The sequence below is a fragment of the Lycorma delicatula genome, chromosome 1, assembly GCF_047948215.1.
Source record: "Lycorma delicatula isolate Av1 chromosome 1, ASM4794821v1, whole genome shotgun sequence".
Lineage (NCBI taxonomy): Eukaryota > Metazoa > Arthropoda > Insecta > Hemiptera > Fulgoridae > Lycorma > Lycorma delicatula.
In genome coordinates this window covers 342960751-342979869 of record NC_134455.1, presented here as the reverse complement: position 1 = coordinate 342979869, position 19119 = coordinate 342960751, and the positions used below count along the sequence as shown (strand labels likewise).

General features: G+C 30.0%; 1 protein-coding gene across 5 annotated transcripts in view; it reads left to right on the top strand.

Annotated features, from left to right (window-relative positions):
• The window catches only part of Sec31 (COPII coat complex component secretory 31), a 147517-nt gene that overhangs the window by 23565 nt on the left and 104833 nt on the right, over positions 1–19119 (top strand). For all 5 annotated transcript variants that reach the window (XM_075382318.1, XM_075382321.1, XM_075382320.1 and 2 more), the window contains exons 4-7: positions 999–1134; positions 4106–4203; positions 10281–10423; positions 17360–17462. In XM_075382318.1, coding sequence (XP_075238433.1) covers positions 999–1134; positions 4106–4203; positions 10281–10423; positions 17360–17462 — 480 coding nt within the window. The remainder of the gene's footprint in view (positions 1–998; positions 1135–4105; positions 4204–10280; positions 10424–17359; positions 17463–19119) is intronic.

The window sequence follows — 19119 nt, the reverse complement described above, 5'->3', positions numbered from 1 at the left end:
CAAACTGTTTTTTATTTAACATTTTATTTCTTTTCAGAAAGGTCTTGAACACACTATGAGACTCTTACAGTACAATAAAGTAGCATTGTGTACTATTACATCACTAATACAAAGTGCTGTTTTAACTACTCGCTGCTTTTAATTTTTTTAAAAACGGACAGTTGAAATAGGCCTGTAATTAGTTTTAATAACTTTACTAATAATAATAATTTTACTACATTTTAATGTAGATCTGACAACTCAAGACTGCAGTAAACTATTAATAAAATAGATGATAGATTTTAGAAAACAAGAAGGGCTGTTTGGGTAGTAAAAATTATTATTAATATGAAAGATATTGAACAAGTTCTTCCTTTTAAGTGGCTTAGACTGTTGTGGTTATTAGCTAGTAATAAATGACAAGAGCTTGCAGAATTTCCATCTAATGTTGGTTGCTGCCTTAAGTGATCTAAAAAACCAGTTTATTAAACGTGACTTAAATCACTAGTAGTTTAGGTTTATTCATATGCTTCAATTTTGAAAATGTTCCTCCATGAGGTGTCACAGGCATTGTGGAAGCAATCAGGTTTAATGGGTTTAACTCTTACCCATGTTACTAAGATCGAAAATTTTTGTTTTTATTTTTTTTCAGTGTTTACCATATTAAACATCAGTTTATTGCCTAAAAAATTGTTTTATGTATTGTTTACAGAGTAGAAATAGGCAGTTGCCTATTTCATTGAGTCAGTCATTGATAAATGAGTGAAAAAGTAGAAGTTTAATGCAGTCATTGATAAATGAGCGACAAATTATTTAGGAAATTTGTTGCTGTCATTAATTAACTAAAGAATTCCCACTTTTTAATTTTAAGCTTCTTCCTAGTGTTTTAATTTTTCTGATATTCTTCACCTTCAAGAACTTGCCAAATATATTTGTAGTTTTTGTTTTATAGTTAATTAAATATTGTTTGAAATTTTTGTCTTTATTATCAAAATTAACAGCTCAATTTTTTTTTAAAGACAAACATACTGGCTACTGGTGCATCTGATAGTGAAATTTTTATCTGGGATTTAAATAATACAACAACTCCTATGAGTCCAGGAGCTAAGTTACAGCCCAATGAAGACGTCCTTTGGGTGGCATGGAATAAACAAGGTATTTCTAATGAGCACTAATGATTTTTTAAAGTGTATCAGCTCTTTTTATTTAAAAAAATATGATTTTAAGTTAAGTAAGTTTTTCATGTTTTTCACTTTTCTTATCTTTACCTCCTTAGATTTTGCAGCTTACTCATTAAGTAGCCATTCTAAATGATCCTTTAATTATTACTTATTAGTCATCTTTAATTATTAATTAGCCTTTCTAAATACTAATTGAAGAAGACTAAGCAATTTTGAAGACTGGTTCAATTTTTTACCTGTGTTTGATGGCTGTTTTTTCTTTTTATAATAAATTTAAAAGTACTATCTATAAATTTATAAGTATTATCAAATTTTTAAGAACATTTATAAAATTGGATGTGAATAAGAAACATTTAAAAGCTCTTCATCCTCAATTTGTAAATTTTAATCTTGGTTTTGCCTTAATTTTTTATCATCCATAATTTTTTTGTATTTGTATCACATTCTTCTTCTCTCCTGATTTAATCAACTTATTACTGTATAATATGCAATTTAATGACTTTAGCCTCTTTTTATTTTACTTTCCTTTAAAATATATTTTCACAACTTTGCTTAAGCTTTCTCAGATTTGCTCTCATAAAATGATTGTTTTGGTAGTCTGTAACCATATCTTTTATTAAGATCAGCAGAGCTGCTAGTGGTGTGATTCTTAATGTTTAGACTGAAATTTCACTTCTATGACATGTTTGTTACTCTATTTCCTATAGCTGTTATTCACTACTGAAAATAAATATTTAATAATAGCTGTGCTACACCGAATCATTAAAAACTAATTATGTTAAAATTGTACTGTTGCGCATTTGAGCACAGGAGAAGAAAAAAGAATTACTCCATATGAATTTTATATTTTGAACTTGGAAAATTGTTTAACAAAGAGGTTTTCCAGCCCTATTTCTCTTTTGGTTTATTCTTTTGATTCTCTCCTTATATCGCTTCATAAATATTAATAAGATTTTTATTATTATTTTATTTTCTTTATAAACTAATATAAATCAACATTAGATTTCACTAAGTGTAAATTAAAATTATATTAAAAATTATACCAAAAAAATTAATGAAATAAAATTTAATTATTTAATTTTAAATTATCATCAGTGCATCTGGTATGTTATATGTGCCTGATATATATAGAGCAAGTCAAAAGTATGGAAACTCGTCAACAGCTTTAAAACCATTCCTGATAGAATACTATAACTTTCAGGATAAGGTATCTTGGTCAACTACTTTACCTTTGGACTAGAATTTCAACACCTTCCTGGGGAGTGGCCCAGGAGTTATAACTCAGTTATTTTAATCAGTAACATCCTTTATGTGATACTCTATTTTAAAGGTCTCTTAAGGCAAGAAAAATTGTATAAATAAAATGCTGTTACGATGTTTGTACTCAAAATGGTGGTAGGCTAAAGTTTGGATTTTGAAAAAATTTACATTGATAATTTAAGGAAATAAATAAATTTATAAAAATTTGATTAAATGTATATTATCAAATAGATTTATTTAAAAAAGAATTATATATTAAACATAATGTTTGCTTATTTACTTTCATTTTAATAAATATTCAAGATGTCTTCTGTTGTTGACATTGTGCAGGTTGGTTGTAAAAGGATGATACTCCATTATTCAATGATTCCATAGTGATATTTTGTGTTAGTTCTCGAATTCTATTTTTTAATTCACCAATACCTTTGGGCTTATTATGATAAACATAAACAGTACTTTTTAAGTGGCTCCGTAGAAAGTAATCAATTTGAACAAGTCATGTGATCTCACTGGCCATTCTATTTGATCCTTTTGGCCAATCCATCTTCCAGGAAAAAAATGCATTTAAAATTTCACATACCTGAAGACTGAAATTCTATTTCTCATCAAAAGATAAAATAATTTACCAATACCTTATCCTGAAAGTTACAGTATTAAAAAAAAAAAAAATATTATCTGGAACAATTTTAAAGATGTTGAGGGGTTTCCATACTTTTGACTCGCTATATATTTTTTATCTTATATATATATATATATATATATATGAGGTGTGTGAGAAAAGTAATGAGATAGGTAACACTGCGAGCGATCTGGCAATGCTGTGTCTACTAGTCTGTGCTAGACCAGTTTGTTCATCCCTTCCACATGCTCAGTACAAGTTTCAACTTCATTCAGCCAACACTATTTTTGACAGCGCCATCAGTGAAGTTGTGTTTTTTTGTGTGTTACGAAAATGGAACATTGGAATTTAGAGCGACTTTGTGCAATCAAGTTTTGTGTTAAACTTAGGGAATCCACGAGTGTGACTTTTGAAAAGTTGAAACAGGCCTTTGAGGAACATTGCTTATCAAGAGAACAAGTTTTCCACTGGCACAAATCATTTTTGGAAGGCCGAGAACACGTTGAAGATCAACCTCTCTCAAGGAGAGGTTGACAACAGTTTAATATTAATAGGTTAATACAATTTAATATTATATTAAATATAAACCACCAAAACACACTAATTAGATAAGTTAAACTTATATTAATTTCCAATAATAGATTTTCACGATTTAAGTTTGTATTAAATTCTGTTACTATATTAAAATATATTCTTTTAATAATTTGTCATTTTATTCCAGATTGTTTTCTGTTTTGAAGTTTTGAATTGTGTTATGAATGTGTATGTAAATTTTGCCTTCCAGTACTGGAGTGAGTTAGTCTTTAAAATGTAGTATTTTCATTTTTCTAATTACTGTGATTTGGTGGTTTATATATATAAAGATTCCATTTAACAGAGAATTTTTATCTTGAAGCATCATTGTTTGAATTTGTGTTTTATCATTAAACACAACTGGAGTGACTAACTAGAAAGCTCCTAACTCAAATTTTCCTTAAGAATGCAAGTGGTATATTCATTTATGAATTTTAACAATTGGATGTTTTTTATCAATATAGAGAAAATAATTTTTGTTTGTCTATTTCAGTGCAGCATATCCTTGCTTCAACTTTTGCAGCAAGATGTGTGATATTTGATCTGAGGAAAAATGAACCTATCATTAAATTAAGCGATAATACATCTAGAGTAAGTTGTTAACATAATTTATTTTTGTTTATGGATTCCCAATTACAATGTTCTTTTTTTGAATAGTTTCCACCTTGGAACATGTTCAATCATTTATTTATTTGTGGTTTCATTTTTTCTACCTGCCCAGTACCTCTTCATTCTTTCTGATATCCCTTTCCTTCGTTCTTCAGAAAGTTCAGGTTCTTGCGTTTTGGTGCTTCTTGGAACCGTTTATTTCATCTTTTAATATTTTGTTTAAAATTTCTCTTTCTCTTATAATTTTTTCAGTCTTTTAGATCCTCTTGAACTTGTGTAAATCATCTGCCTCTAGTTTTTGTATTTTGGAAGAAATCAAAAATTTGTTTAGTCATTCTACTGTTATTCATTCTAAATAAATGAAAATAAGATGCAATTTGTTGTTTCCGTATTGTGTTTGACAATTTTTCAATTTTAATATAAAGTTTGTTGTTTGGAATTAATTTTACCTGATTATTTTGAAATGTAGGACCTAAAATTTTTCTTATAATTTTCCTTTCTTTTTTCTAGATTTTCTAGTAGACTTTTGTTGCACAGGCTTAGGGTTTCTGCTATATAGAGTGCATCTGACTTTATCACAGTTTGATAGTGTAAAAACTTTGAGTTTCATGAAAAAGACAGTTTGTTATGAGTTTTCCATAACAAACTGAATTAGTTTGAAAGCTAATTCCATTTTATTAGCTGTAACTAACACGTTTTTGTATCTAAAGAATTCCAATTGATCCATTCTCTGATACATTTGGAATTATCCACTTTCTTTATTTTTTATTACTTAAATTAATAAATTAAATTAAATTCTAAGAAAATTTGGGCAGTTTTTATCATTAGTCAAAATTTTTATTTTCTCAAATGTGATTTTTAATCCCATCTTAGCAGCTTGTTTATCTTATTCTTTAATTTGTTCAGCTTCTTTCCAGTTTTTAGTTAATAATGCCATGTCATCAGTGAAACTTTAACAGTTAACCTTCAGTCTTTTAGTTTCTAGTTTTATTTCACTATTCAGTCTAAATTTTTATTCCACTCTGTAACTATCTTTTCAAGACCACAGTTAAAAAGTAGTGGTGAAAGTCCATCTCCTTGTCTTACACTGGTTTTGATGTGAAAAGGATCAGATAATACTTCCAGAAATTTTATTTTAGAATATATGTTTAGTTAATATTGCTTTAATTAAGTTTGCAGTTTTGATATCTAAACCTAATTCTGTTAATGTTGAAAAAAGTGATGTTTACTACCAAATTTTATGCTTTTTGAAAATCAATAAAAGTTATAACATATGTTCTATTTTGACATATACAATATTCCATAATATTTTTGAGATTAAAGATTTGCTCTGTACAAGATGTATTTTTCCTAAATCCATCCTGATATATACCCAGTTGTGATCTAATTGAGGTTCGGCATGATTAAGAAGAGCTTTAGATAAAATTTTATATGTAGCTTCCAAAAGCGAAATTCCCCTGTAGTTATTTGGGTCTATTTTGAATCCTTTTTTATAAAGTGGGTGGATGAGTGTAGTTTTCCATCTTCGGGAATATTTTTGTTATTCCATATTTTGCTAAAAATTTTGACTAGGAATTCTTTTGGATTTATGTTGGCCTTCTTCCACATTTCTGCTATAGTTAAACTTTCCCTTGAAGCTTTATTATTCTTAAGTTCTTTAATTAAGTTTGAATTTCGTCCAAAGTTGGAGGTGGAGAGTTAACTGCATTATGGTTGTTAATCTTGAAATTAAAATTTCTTTTGGTTTTTCTCAGTTTAATAAATTTTTGTAATATTTGGCTAAGATTTTACTGTTACCTGTGTTATATGTTTTTTTACCATCCTCATCTTCCAGCTGAAGACTGTGGGGATTGTATTTGGTTAATTTTTGTTTAAATGTTTGATAGAAGTTGCAAGAATTATTTTTATTAAAGTTTTTGTTTATTTGGTAAAAGTTCTTTCACATTATTTTTCTTGACTTGTTTTATCCTTTTCCCAACTTTTTTCTGATCTTAAGGAAATTTTGCCAATTTTCCTCAGTTTTGGTGGAGTTCCATTTTTGCCAGGTTTTTTGTTTTACAAAATCGTCTCATTCTGATGTCCACCACACGTGTTTTTTAACTCTTTATGTGATGTAGCACTCTCTGCTTTTTGTATCATTTTATTTTAATGTTTTCTCACCTTTCATGCCTTAAGTCTTCTTTTAATTTTGAAAATCCATCTGCATTTTATAATTATTTCTCAGGATCAATCTTTTTAGTTTTCAGTATATTAGATTTCCTTTTTGTTTTGGGAATTACTTGAAATTTTATTTTCAAAAGGTAATGATCTGAATCTATAATAGTACTTCAACATTTTGAACTTTTTTTTGCCAAACTCTTTTTGTAGCTACATGATCAAGTTGAAATTCTCGTAAGTGGGGATTTGGCAATATTCACATTTTCTGTTTGTGTGGCATGTTCTTAATAGCTGTGGATTTTAAAATCAAATCATGTGATTGGTGCATTTTTTTGGTTCTTTTATTTGCGGGGTATTCTCCCACTACTTTCTTAAATTTCCTCTCCTGTCCGACCTGTGAATTAAAATCTCCCAAGAGTATTAGGTTATGATTATCTGGAATGTTTTGCAAAATCTCATTTAGTTTATCCCAAAATAGTTCCACTTTTTCTTTAGAAATAGGTGCATGTACTTTTAAATGTAAATAGGGAAAATCTTTTCTCACACGATTCAAAGTTTAGAATAGAATTTAGAATATTTTTGTTCTTCATTATTCTTTCATCTTTATAAATTCTGAAACCTTCACTCAAAAACATTTTCATTAATAAACTGTGTTTCTTGTGGAGTTGTGGTCATGATGTTTGGACTTTTTAGAATGTGTGTTAGGTGTTTTAATTTTCCTGCTTTCAAAAGTGAATTTACATTGAAGGTTGTGATAAAGTTGGTTTTATATGTTGAATTTTCTTTTTTGAAAGGTTTCCAAGTCGGTCTGATTCAACTTTTTGTGAGGATGCTGATTCCCTAGAATCCGATTATCTGCTTGCACACATTGTCTGGTAGATTAGGTACCGCCTGGGATAATATTGTTATTAACATTACACATATCCATAAATTATAATATTTTTTGGTAATTTTCAGAGAAATCACAGATACAACCAAGGTTGTAAGCCTTGGAGGCTCAAGCCTGCCGTCCGTAACATGGGAAACAGACAGTGACCAACTGCCACCCGATCTGGGAACAGACGCAGGTGGATTGTTATTTCTGTGTTTGTCCAAGGGTGGTATTTTATTTCCCATCTACCCTGCATATCTAAAGAGCCTTCCCCTAACCTGGGAACACGCCTAGTAGGGATTCAGATGACCTCCCTAAGTACAGTGTTTTATAAATGTTCATATTTTTTTATACAGTTTTTGTATGTAATTTTTCTATGAAAAAAAGGTTAAAGAAAGTATTTTACTAAAGTAATTTTTTTTCTTAATAGAAAAATGTAAAATGAGTTGTAAATAATGTTTTTTTTTGCGTAGTTTAATGAGTATTAAAAAAATAATAAACTTTGTATGATTGAGCATCAGTAATGGAGTTCTGAAATGTGGATACCGAGTACAGTTAAATCTAATGTTTAGAATGAACTAAAATTTCATAAATGTTTGTTTCACAGTGCCTGGCAGGGATGGTCAGAGTATTTTTTTCTATTAGTTAGCATAATACATATGCATTTGTCAATTTCCTTTTTTTGGATAAATTTAATATACAACAAATTGTATTTATATCAAGTCGACTTCATCCACTTGGATACATTTGTAAACTGGAATCTTCCACTTATTGATAGTTTGAAGCAGTAGTTCCCAATCTGTGTTAATGTCTTCCCTAGGCTAAAGATATTTAAGGATAACAAAGAAAATTTATTATTACCAGAATAGGTACTTGAATCAAAATTTTAAGAGTAGAAATAATTTAGATGTTGTGAAAGGTTCATTTGCAATTACACAGTCTTTCTTTCCCATTTAGTAACTAATTTTATTTTTAGATGGCTTCTCTTATACATTTGGAATAATAAACACTACAGTAATTAAATGCTGCTCTTGATTTGAGACTGTATGTTACATCAGTTTTGATATGTTTTCAAAAAACTTAAATGTTTTGACAAGCTCAAAATTTCTTTGATTATTGTTTGTGCATTTTAATAAATATTTAAATCTTTACACCACTGTTTCATAATGATTATTAAATTTAATATGTTCGTTTGTATAATGTCTTTTGAAATTTCAACAAACACTACAAAATACAAGTTCACCTTATCCCATCGTTTTTAATCCTTTTACAACCACACTTGCATGTATGGAGGTTCTCCATGGATACTGATTGTTTACTGCTGCTTTATTAATAATTAATATTATTTTTTTTATACATTTCCTTTATGGCAAACTTTTAGTCAATTAATGTGGAAAAACTTTGGAATAAGTTTTGATAATGAATAAAAAAATGTCAAAAGGTGATTAAATTTTTTGGCCGAAGATTGACATTAGAATTGAAAAAGGTTTTTTGTGTACTTTTCTTACATTTTACATAATATTTTTTTCTAATACAAAATTTATTTATAGTATTTTTAATCTTTTAAAGTAGACAGATATTTTAATGAAAAATTTGGTGTTGTAACATTTGTAAATTTTTTGGACTTTTGTTGGAGTTATACAAATGCTTTAATAGACTGAAAAGAATCTGTATGGTTTCTCAGTATGGTTTTTTTGTTGTAATTATCAAAAAAATTTGTTGAATTGTGAGATGTATATTATCATAAACTTGGTTGAATTATCATGGGAAATGCCAGCTGAGGATATTATAACATTTTATAATATCCTGGTTATGATATCATATTATACCATGTCATCAATATCATGTTATTATGGTTCTATTTGACTGTTAAGAAAAAAGAAACCTCATTGTTAAAAGTAATGTGCATAAAATGTGTGTAATCTATAAATTTTTTACAAGAAATTTTTTATTTCTAATTTTATGGATTAAATCTATAAATTTTTCCAATAAGGTATGAAGTAGAATGTAAATGTACAAGGATTAAGCTAACATGTTTAAAAATTTGTCCTTTTCTAATAAAACATTAATACATATTTATTACTTATTTGGCAGTGAAGACTGACAGCATCATTTACATAGTAAGTACAATATAACCTTCCCATATGCCAGTGACTACAAAAGGAGTACCATGTATGATTGTGTCATTGAAAGTATTATCCTATTAAAGGTTCATTTACTTACAGTTTTCCAGTCACAATTAATAAATTTGAAATCACAGGAATTCATTAGTATTTTTCTAATAAGAAGAATACTGCTTATGGAATTGTTAGGTTCCTAGGGATACCAAAAAAAAGTTGGAAACTTTCAGCATTTAGAAAAAATGTTGAGAATTCAAATATACAACAAATATGGGCAGCTTGTCTTTTCAACTTGTCTTTGATTGAGTGTTCTCACTGGGTATTCATTGATAGCAATTTAAAGGGGTGTTCAGTCAGTATTCATTGTTAGATTTTTTGTAAATCTACATCTTATATATATTATAGGAATTATAGATAGGAAGGGGGTTCATTTTTTTATGAGAAAAACAGGAATATTATTGTAAGGCTGTTTAATAAGTTTAGATATTTGAATCCTTTTGATTTGTCATGTTAATTATTCAAGACACTTGTGAAATTTTTTAAATGGTGCCAATTGCTAAGTTGATTTGTTGTAACCTCTGACCTCTGATAGACACAGTGATAGTATATTTGTTCACTTCTTTGCATCAGGTGTAAGTAAATCATCTTATATCTAACAATTTTTCTGCTATATTATTCACTGCTAACAATCTGTTAGTAACAGAAATAAAATAACTCACTTTTTATACATTTTATTCTAGTTAAAAAATTAAGTTTAATCCAAATATTATGTTAGCAAGTTTGACTCTGGCCTTTTTCACTTATTACGATTGTACATTATTTCACATTATTAATATTAAATAAATAATTATAGATAGACAATGTTCTGTAATACCATCGTTTTAGTTACCAGTTACAATGTATGTGGTTAGGTAAGATGGAAAGCAGTTGAGTGGCATCCTGCTGTTGCTACTCAATTATGTCTTGCATCTGAAGATGATTCAAATCCAGTTGTACAGCTGTGGGACTTGAGATTTGCTACTACACCTATCAAGACACTAGAAGGCCACTCAAAGTAAGTGCATTTCCTTGCTTCTGTTTAACAATTATTATTTTAATTTTTTATTCTCTTATCTCTGTATTTCAGAGGCAGATTACTTCTTGTTCACAAAAAGTTGAGATTACTTTTATTGCTGTTGTGAATTTGCAAGCTCTTCTTTATGATAATGACATTTTTGATGGTATGACTGGTGTAAAAAATTTAAATGTTTTCTTAAACTTTTTTAGAATAGCATTCAAGAACTTAACAAAACAAAAAACAAAATTGTTGTAAGTGTTATTTTATCTCATAATAATTTAGTATGTTGCCTCACAGCACAATTAGATTTTCTCTTTAGGATTTTATGCAATTTGAAAAAAAATCTCAACTGAGAAACCTATTTGCATACTACTGCAATGATACAGTAAGGAAATTGAGTTATATATACATACAGATATCTCGCAAAGAAATGGAAAAACTTTCAGGGCAAGTGTAAATGAAGAAAAAACATATTATAAACATGCTTCTAAATGCTAAACACTGCCTCACTCGAGTTACAGCTTGTAATAGAATTTTGTCCTGATTTCTATTTCATGGGTAAATTGAAATTGTATTGAAATTCTTGAAATTTAAGTAAGGGGTAAATTTGATGGTTGATTTGAAGCAAAAAAAATTATTTAAAGTAAATAAATACCAACCATAGTTGTTCAAAATGTGTTCCTTCATTTTTTACACAGTATTCCATTCCTGAAATATTTTTTTAGAAGATATGTCTTTTTAATATAATATATCAGGACTTTGCATAAGGATTTGGTATAATTTCAATTGCATTGAAAATTTTTGTCACTAATTATTATTTTCTAGTTACTTTTTATTCGTATACTAATGATTTATTATGTACGAGTCCATTGGTGTTAGATCAGGTGACCTAGGATACCAATTAATCTACCCACATCTGATCCAATTGTTCATAAATCTTAATATTGAGATAATTTTTAAATTGACAAAACTGAAAAGCTCCATCATGTTGAAAAATCATTTATTGTCTCATTAGTAATAAAACAAATGTCTTCTAAAATACATGGTTAATTATTTTGTAAATATTTTGCACATTTTTCAAGTGGCAATCTTCAAAAATAAATTATCTAAATATGCTTTACCTGAATAAATGCTCACCAATTTCTTTTAAAAAAAAGTGCCTCTGTAGTAAAATAAGTAGAACTAACTTTATGATGGCTATCTTGAGGCCAGTGGCATTAAGATGCTTAAAACTCTATATGTAGTAATAAATTTTGAACCTCCTGCAGGTATAGATTTTCTTTATGAAGTATTCGTCATATTGTAGTGCACAACAAACCAATGCTATTCAAAATTCTTCTGTCACTGGGCACTGGGCTACATTGAACTTGAAGAACATAATTGTATTTCTAATTTCATTCGTGAAAGTAAAACTTTACCTTTAAGTAAAACTTCAAACAATCCCAAGTGTTGCTTTTCTCTAGATTAGACAGTTCACAAGTGATTGCAGTTCTTGTAAAATGCACATTAGAATGTAACAAGAGAACAAACTTGCACAAAGTGATGGGTGCTGCCATCTTGTAGTTACATTCTCCCATTACTGAAATTCTAAAACTCGTTGACTCATGTTCTCATTTTCCTTCAAATCTTCAATTTTGGAGTTGAGTATACCTGCTGTTTCGGTGCATCTAAAACAACATGCGATGATTGTATTTTTACTGCAAAAAAGCTTGAACATTAGTGACATTTATTGTTTTCTAAAAGCTATTTATAATAATTAAACTGTTGGTTGAAGTGCTGTGAGTAGGTTGGTCATAAAATTTTATGCATCAAAAGCCGAAAATGGATGAATCTTGCATTAGTCAACCCATTTCTATGACCGTTATGAAGCACCAAAAGGAAGTGGGTGAATTGATTCAAAATAAACATCGTATCACCAATCTAATTTATGTTTTAATTTTGTTAAAGCAGACCACAAAAGACAACAATGCCCCTGTCAACCAGTGTGAGCTATATGTGGTGTTGAGGGTCATAGGATTTAAAAACAGGTCTAAAATGGTAGGAAATAAGGATTTTACAAGTCAGTTGCAACCAGAGTTGCATATCAATGGACGCATGTTGGGAGGTGGCCATCAGGAGGGGTGTTGACTTGTTTTTGGTGTCTGAATGCTGTGTCTTCATAGTGGAGGCCGAGTGATGTGCAGAAGGACGCTGCTGTTCATATAGTCTAGGGTGGCATACCGTTGTTGTGTAGTGGTGGGAACGATGGCTTTGTATGGGTTGGTTTGAAGTAGCTGGTGTTATTCAGCTGTTACTGCTCGCCCAACATCAACATCACTGACTTTGGTGTGTTTGCTGAATGCCTGTTTGCCAAGATTAGGAGGCGCAGGTGTCATAGGGTTGTGATAACTCGAGATTTCAGTGTGAAGTCTTGTGCCTGGAGTGGTGTGGTTGGCAACACCAGGGATTTCATGTTGAATGATCTGATAAGTGCAAAAGGGAATGGTTTGTCTTAACAACAGCAGTCATTCTAAGTTTGAGAGGGCAGGTGTGGATTGATTATTCATGGATTTATTTGACTTGTCAGTGCTGACCAGGCAGATAGGGTCTACTTTTGGGAGTTCCTGGATGAGATCTAAGCGATCATCACATGATCCTTTTCAAGATGAACGCCGCTGACCTGAGGAGGGATAGTGACGACTAGATGGTAGTGTTTGTAGAAGCTTACATCAGATTTCAGGATCTAATCATCGCTAAGCTACATCAGGAGATGAAATGAGCCTGGATGACCCTGTGGATGCTGTCACAGAGATCTATGAGGCTGCAAAGGGTTTTTGTTAGAAGATTATCTGGGGATCAAGTTTGGTTAGGCAAGCTAAGGATGGCTTGCTGGTCAGTATGGTAGTGGTTCCAGAGATTAAATAGAGAGAGTGATCTCACTAGGAAAGCCGGAGGACGAAGTTTGGGAAGAGTCCTGGGCCTGATGATCTTCCAGTTGAAATGGTCAGGATTGTGGTTGACATGGCACCATGTAAGGTGTTAGAAGTTTTCAACCATGTCTTGGTCAATGAGGAGAGACCAGAGCACTGGAAGGAGTCTAGGCTAGTGTTGATCAGGAAGGAGGGACGTCCTATTGATAACCCTTCAGCCTATAGTCCACTATACTTGATTAACAACTTCATGAAGTTGCTTACCAGTAACATCGAAAGATGCAGTGGGTTTTGCCCAAACCAATTCAGGTTTTGATCAGGCTTCTTGACAGTCAATGCAGTTAACTGCATTATGAGCATGGTGGACCAGGTGGCAGTTGGGCTGAGACACACCGCGTGGGTGTTGGATAAAAATACAATATACCGCGTGGGTGTCGCCGAACAATAAAAATAAAGTAAAATACAATAGTAAAATAAGATATATTACAATATATTAGTAGTAGAAAAATAAAAAAAAGATTATTATCCCACATAGTTAATTAGGCAGTTTGTAAACTATGTTGTTTTACAATTTTCAGCTTGAATGAATAAATTTCTTGATGAACCACTCTTGAGCACGACACATATAATGACATGATCAAAACAATTATTTCCCAACAGTAATCCAGCAGTGTTTAGGGATTGTCCTTGTGATTTGTTGATGTTCATTGCATATGATATTCTTAAAAGGAATTGCAAAGTTTTAAATTGAAATTGAGGATTTATTGAAATTATTGGTATGAAAACATCTTCTGTATTTCTTCCAGTAAGAAATGTTGCTTCTATGATATTTCTTGATAAATCCTTGATATATATTTGAGTCCCATTGCAAAATTTCGGTGGCTTCAGATTCCAGCGGACCAATGGTGTTGCACCAGAGCAGTTGCACACAGCTCCTGCTAGAAGTAGTAGTTTGTCAATTAATTTACAGATTATTTAATTTAGTTTCTAAGAATAGATTATTGTAATTTATTTTTTGATGTTTAGCCATGAATATAATCAAATTAATTAAAACTTGTTTTGACTTTATATACATCTTATAGCCCTGAATATTTGACTGACCCTTTCAAATTTGGATTTTAGATGTTAAGTAATGCAACCGCTAGGTGATGATAAACATATAGAAGATAATTTAATATCTGTATGTATAAAAGTTGCCAAATGGTGAAAAAAGGGGCATCTTTTGACCTTGTGAACTTTGGTTAATGTATGTTCAGTATTGCAGCCACAAAACAATTACAGACAGAATTTGTATAATTTTTTATGTAAATCTCTTAAACGTGGTTTCTGCTGATATATTTTAATAATAAAAAATAATTACAATTGTTTTTTAACCACCTTACTAGCAAAAAAGATGTATTTTCTCAAGATCTTTCGGTTTTTTGCAAACCATCTTCAGGGAATTAAAAATATTGTCAAAAAATTAAAATGAGAATGTAGTAATGACTGTTTGAATGTCAACAGTATACTAACATTAATTGTCATTAGTATACTGCTGATATTCAAACAGCCATGACAGTAATCTTATTTTAATTTTTTGACATAATATTTTTTATCTCCTGATGATGGTTAGAAAAACCGAAAGATCTTGAGAAAGTACATCTTTTATTTTTACTGGTAAGGTGGTTAAGAAAAATAATTAAAAAAATATTTTAATTATTTTATATATACATGCATACATATATATATATAAATAAATCTTTAAACAATCTTTTACAAAAATATTATATACCAGGTTTTCAAAATATAATCAGACCGTCTGAGAACAGTTGTGGTAGAACATGTATTGATAATATATTTATCAAAATAAAATCTTTTAATACCAAGACCGTAAAATCAATTAACTATTACTGATCATTATCCTTTATGTATAACCATTAATGAACTTGAACTAAAAAGGAGAATGATATGTAAAGTTTTATGGACTACAATAAAAGAAAAAAAAAGCTAGATTGAAAAATTTGGAATGTTATTTTTCATCAATGCATAATCTAAATGAAGCTACTGATATATTGATAAAAAATTATTAGTTTTATTCATGAGTATAATAACTAGTGTTTTTATACGACTGCCCAAAAATGAATGTAATTGTTATTGTTTATATATGTACACGGTCTTAAATAAAGTAATGAAACTAGTTTTTTTTTTGCGCCAAAAATTGGCAACACTCTAAAGTTACTAGTAAACATATGGTTATGTGAACAGCAGATTTATATTAGGTATTAATATTTTTAGTCTTTTGTTGGACGATCCACACTCTGGAAGACCGTTAACTCAAAAGGTGACAACATTGTTGAGCGAATCAGAGACTTGATACGGTATGAATGGGCAATTAACTGTCAGAATGATTGCAGAACAATTGGAATCATACCACATTCCGTCAAATTTTGACAAACAAATTGGACGTGATAAAAGTTTGTGCAAAATTGGTCCCAGAAAAACAACAGGGTGGAAGTGCGCCGTGACCTAGGACGAATTGAAATTTATCCTGATTTTCTAAAAAAAATGTTATTACTGGTGATGAATCTTTGATACTTGAGTATGACCCAGAAACAAAACGTCAGAGCAAGGAATGGCACACTTCACCACATCCCAAAAAAACAAAAATCAAAACCATGATATGATAATCTGTTTGATAGTAATGGCATTGTCATAAGAAAACTTTGCCTACAGGATAGACTGTTAATCAGTATATTTATCAAGAAATTCTTGAAAGACTGCGGAAAAGAGTTGCCCATGTAAGATCAGCCATCAAACATGACCGGATGCTTCATCATGACAATGCACCTTGTCACATTGTACTCTCAATTAATGAGTTTTTGACAAAGAAAAAAATTCCTGTAGTTCTTCAACTACCTTATTCACCTGATTTGAGTCCCTGAGACTTTCTTGTTTCCAACTTTAAAAAAAAACATCTCAAAGGACACCATTTTGAAACAGAGAAAACATTTTTAAAAATGTAACCTACCATCTGAAGGATATTGCAGTTTCTGAGTTCCAACACTGCTATGAAGAGTGGGAAAACTGTTCGAAGCATTGTGTGGCTTCCCAAGGGGATTTTTTCGAATGTGGTAGAGTCCATGTATAATTGGATTGTAAGTAAAAGGTTTTTCTGAACCAGTCATTACTTTATATACAGACCCGGTATATATGTACATTTGTTTCACTCTGGCAGCTCAATGGTTAAACCCATTTAGATGTATGACCATGCATTGGAATCCTTATGTTACCAGGAGAGTCATAGGCTATATATATATATATATATATATATATATATATATATATATATATATATATATAAATAGATTTAAAAAATATTAAAAAAAATATATAAAAAAATTGTCACCGATTGCTCTTTAATTATCCCATATTGAAGAGCATTATTTGTCAGCAATGTTTTTTGTTTTTTTCTGCAGTCATGTTTTTTAATTTTTAATATTTATCTCTTGTTGAAATATATGTATGTAGTCTAAAAAAAATCTTAGAATATTGCAGAATACTGCCAGAGTGCCTTTATGGATAAAAGTAATTTTGATTTTATTGAAGCAATTAAATCCTTTTTCAAATTATCACTTGAATTGTATAACTTAAATTTTTAAGAATTTTCCTTTGATTTTAATTAATAAAATTAATTTTAATCAATTTAAATTGTAAAACCAAATTCTCTTACTCTTTTTTTTTGCTTTATAATTTCATTAGATGTAATTTGTATAAGTTTTGTGTTAAATTTGAGATAGATCTATCTCTCTTGTTTCCCTGTTTAGCTTCCAGAACCACCGTAAGGTATTAATTCAGAGGATGATATGTATGAATGTAGATGGAGTGTAGTCTTGTACAGTCTCAACTCAATCGTTTCCTGGGATGTGTAGTTAATTGAAACCCACAAATAGAAATTTCTTTTTAATTTATTTTTTAGGATTATTTTATAATAAAGTAACTGTTTTATGTTATTTTATATGTACTATTTCTGTTTTATATTTTACAGAGGTCTGTTATCAATAGCTTGGTGTGCTCAAGATCCAGATCTCCTTATTGGTTCAGGGAAAGATAATAAAATTTTGTGTTGGAATCCAAATGCCAATGAACCGGTTTGTGATTAACTTTAAAAACTTTTCTATTAGCTAATAAGTATTAGTTATATACGGTAATGACCGTATAATACAGGTCATAATTGTAGTATTTTTTCTAAGGTTAACTTAACTTTACAATTTAAGTTAACTTTGAGTTTCAAACATTGTATGTGATTGTTTTTAATGAAAGAACATTTTGAGTAGCTTATTTTGTGACAAGTTAGTTTTGTAATCATTGTTAAGCCTAGCTATGTAGACTCCAGAATTTTAAGAAATTTGATTTTTATTTATGAAAGTATTTCAAGCTCTTAGATGGGTGTTGTTATCTTAACTCTTTGGAAGTTAGTTGGATCCTGTTATATGTGTAGTTCACCTACTACACACGTGTCATTCTAAACTTCTGCCTTTTTATTCTTCCTTACTTCACATTGTATTAGGCATAGAATTACAAATAAAACGTGTTTTATTTATAACAAGCTTTACTTTTAATTAAGATACAGTATTAAAATAAAAATATTTAAAAAGACTTTGATAAAAGTATAGATCTATCTTTCTCCTGTTTCTCTGTTTAGCCTCCACAACCACCATAAGGCATTACTTCAGAGGATGAATGAGGATGATATGTATGAATGTAAATGAAGTGTAGTTTTGTATAGTCTCAGGTTAACCATTCCCTGGTATGTGTCGTTAATTGAAACCCAATCACCAAAGAACACCAGTATCCACGATCTAGTTTTAAAATCCTTATAAAAGTAACTTCCTTTACTAGGATTCAAACCTTGGAACTCTCGACTTTGAAATCGGTTGATTTGTGATGACTAGGTTAACCCTCGACCAGCCGGTAGGTGGATAGATCTATTTGGATCACTGCCTGGTAGAATCAATGCTGGGTTATTGAAATAATAAAAAACTGATTTTTTTATTGTTTCTTAATGTAACATTATGCTGAAATAAAAGTAAAATATTACTTTTTTAATCTCCAGTTTTCAAGAATTAAAGTTTAACACCCGAGCTTTCATACTTTTGTGATAGTATAATTGTGTAAAATATTACTTTATTTGGTTACTATTTCATCTATAAATTAAAATAAGTACTCATCCAGAGTACTCTTCCTCATCCTGAGGAGGATTTAGACCTTGGAGAAGCTGCCCAGACCAGATATCACCCTAAAATTAATAATGGATATCTACAAAAGAAGACACAGGCAACAAGTCATAACCTTTGTAGACTTACAAAAAGCCTACGATTGTATTCACAGATACAACATAAAAATCGGAAACAAAAAGGATTCAATAAACTTCATTTTTCTAGGATTTGCAGACGACTTAGTGCTACTAGCTAACAATGTTCAAGAAGCCAAAACCCAAATAACCAGCCTTCAAAATATAGCACCAAGTATAGGGCTCCAAATCTCATTTGAAAAAATAGAAATAATGGAACCAGACCCAATAGTAATAAATCACACAATAGTAAACAACAGTAAAACAATTTAAATACCTAGGAGAAATTGTAACATACAGCTTACACAAAAAAAACCCACCCCACAAAAAAGAGCGAATAAAATGATAAAAGCCCAAAAACCAACATGGTCCACATATAACAAAAAATGCCTATCCGTCAATACTAAATTAAAATATTACAAAACATTAGTTTAGCCAGAAGTAATCTACAGAAG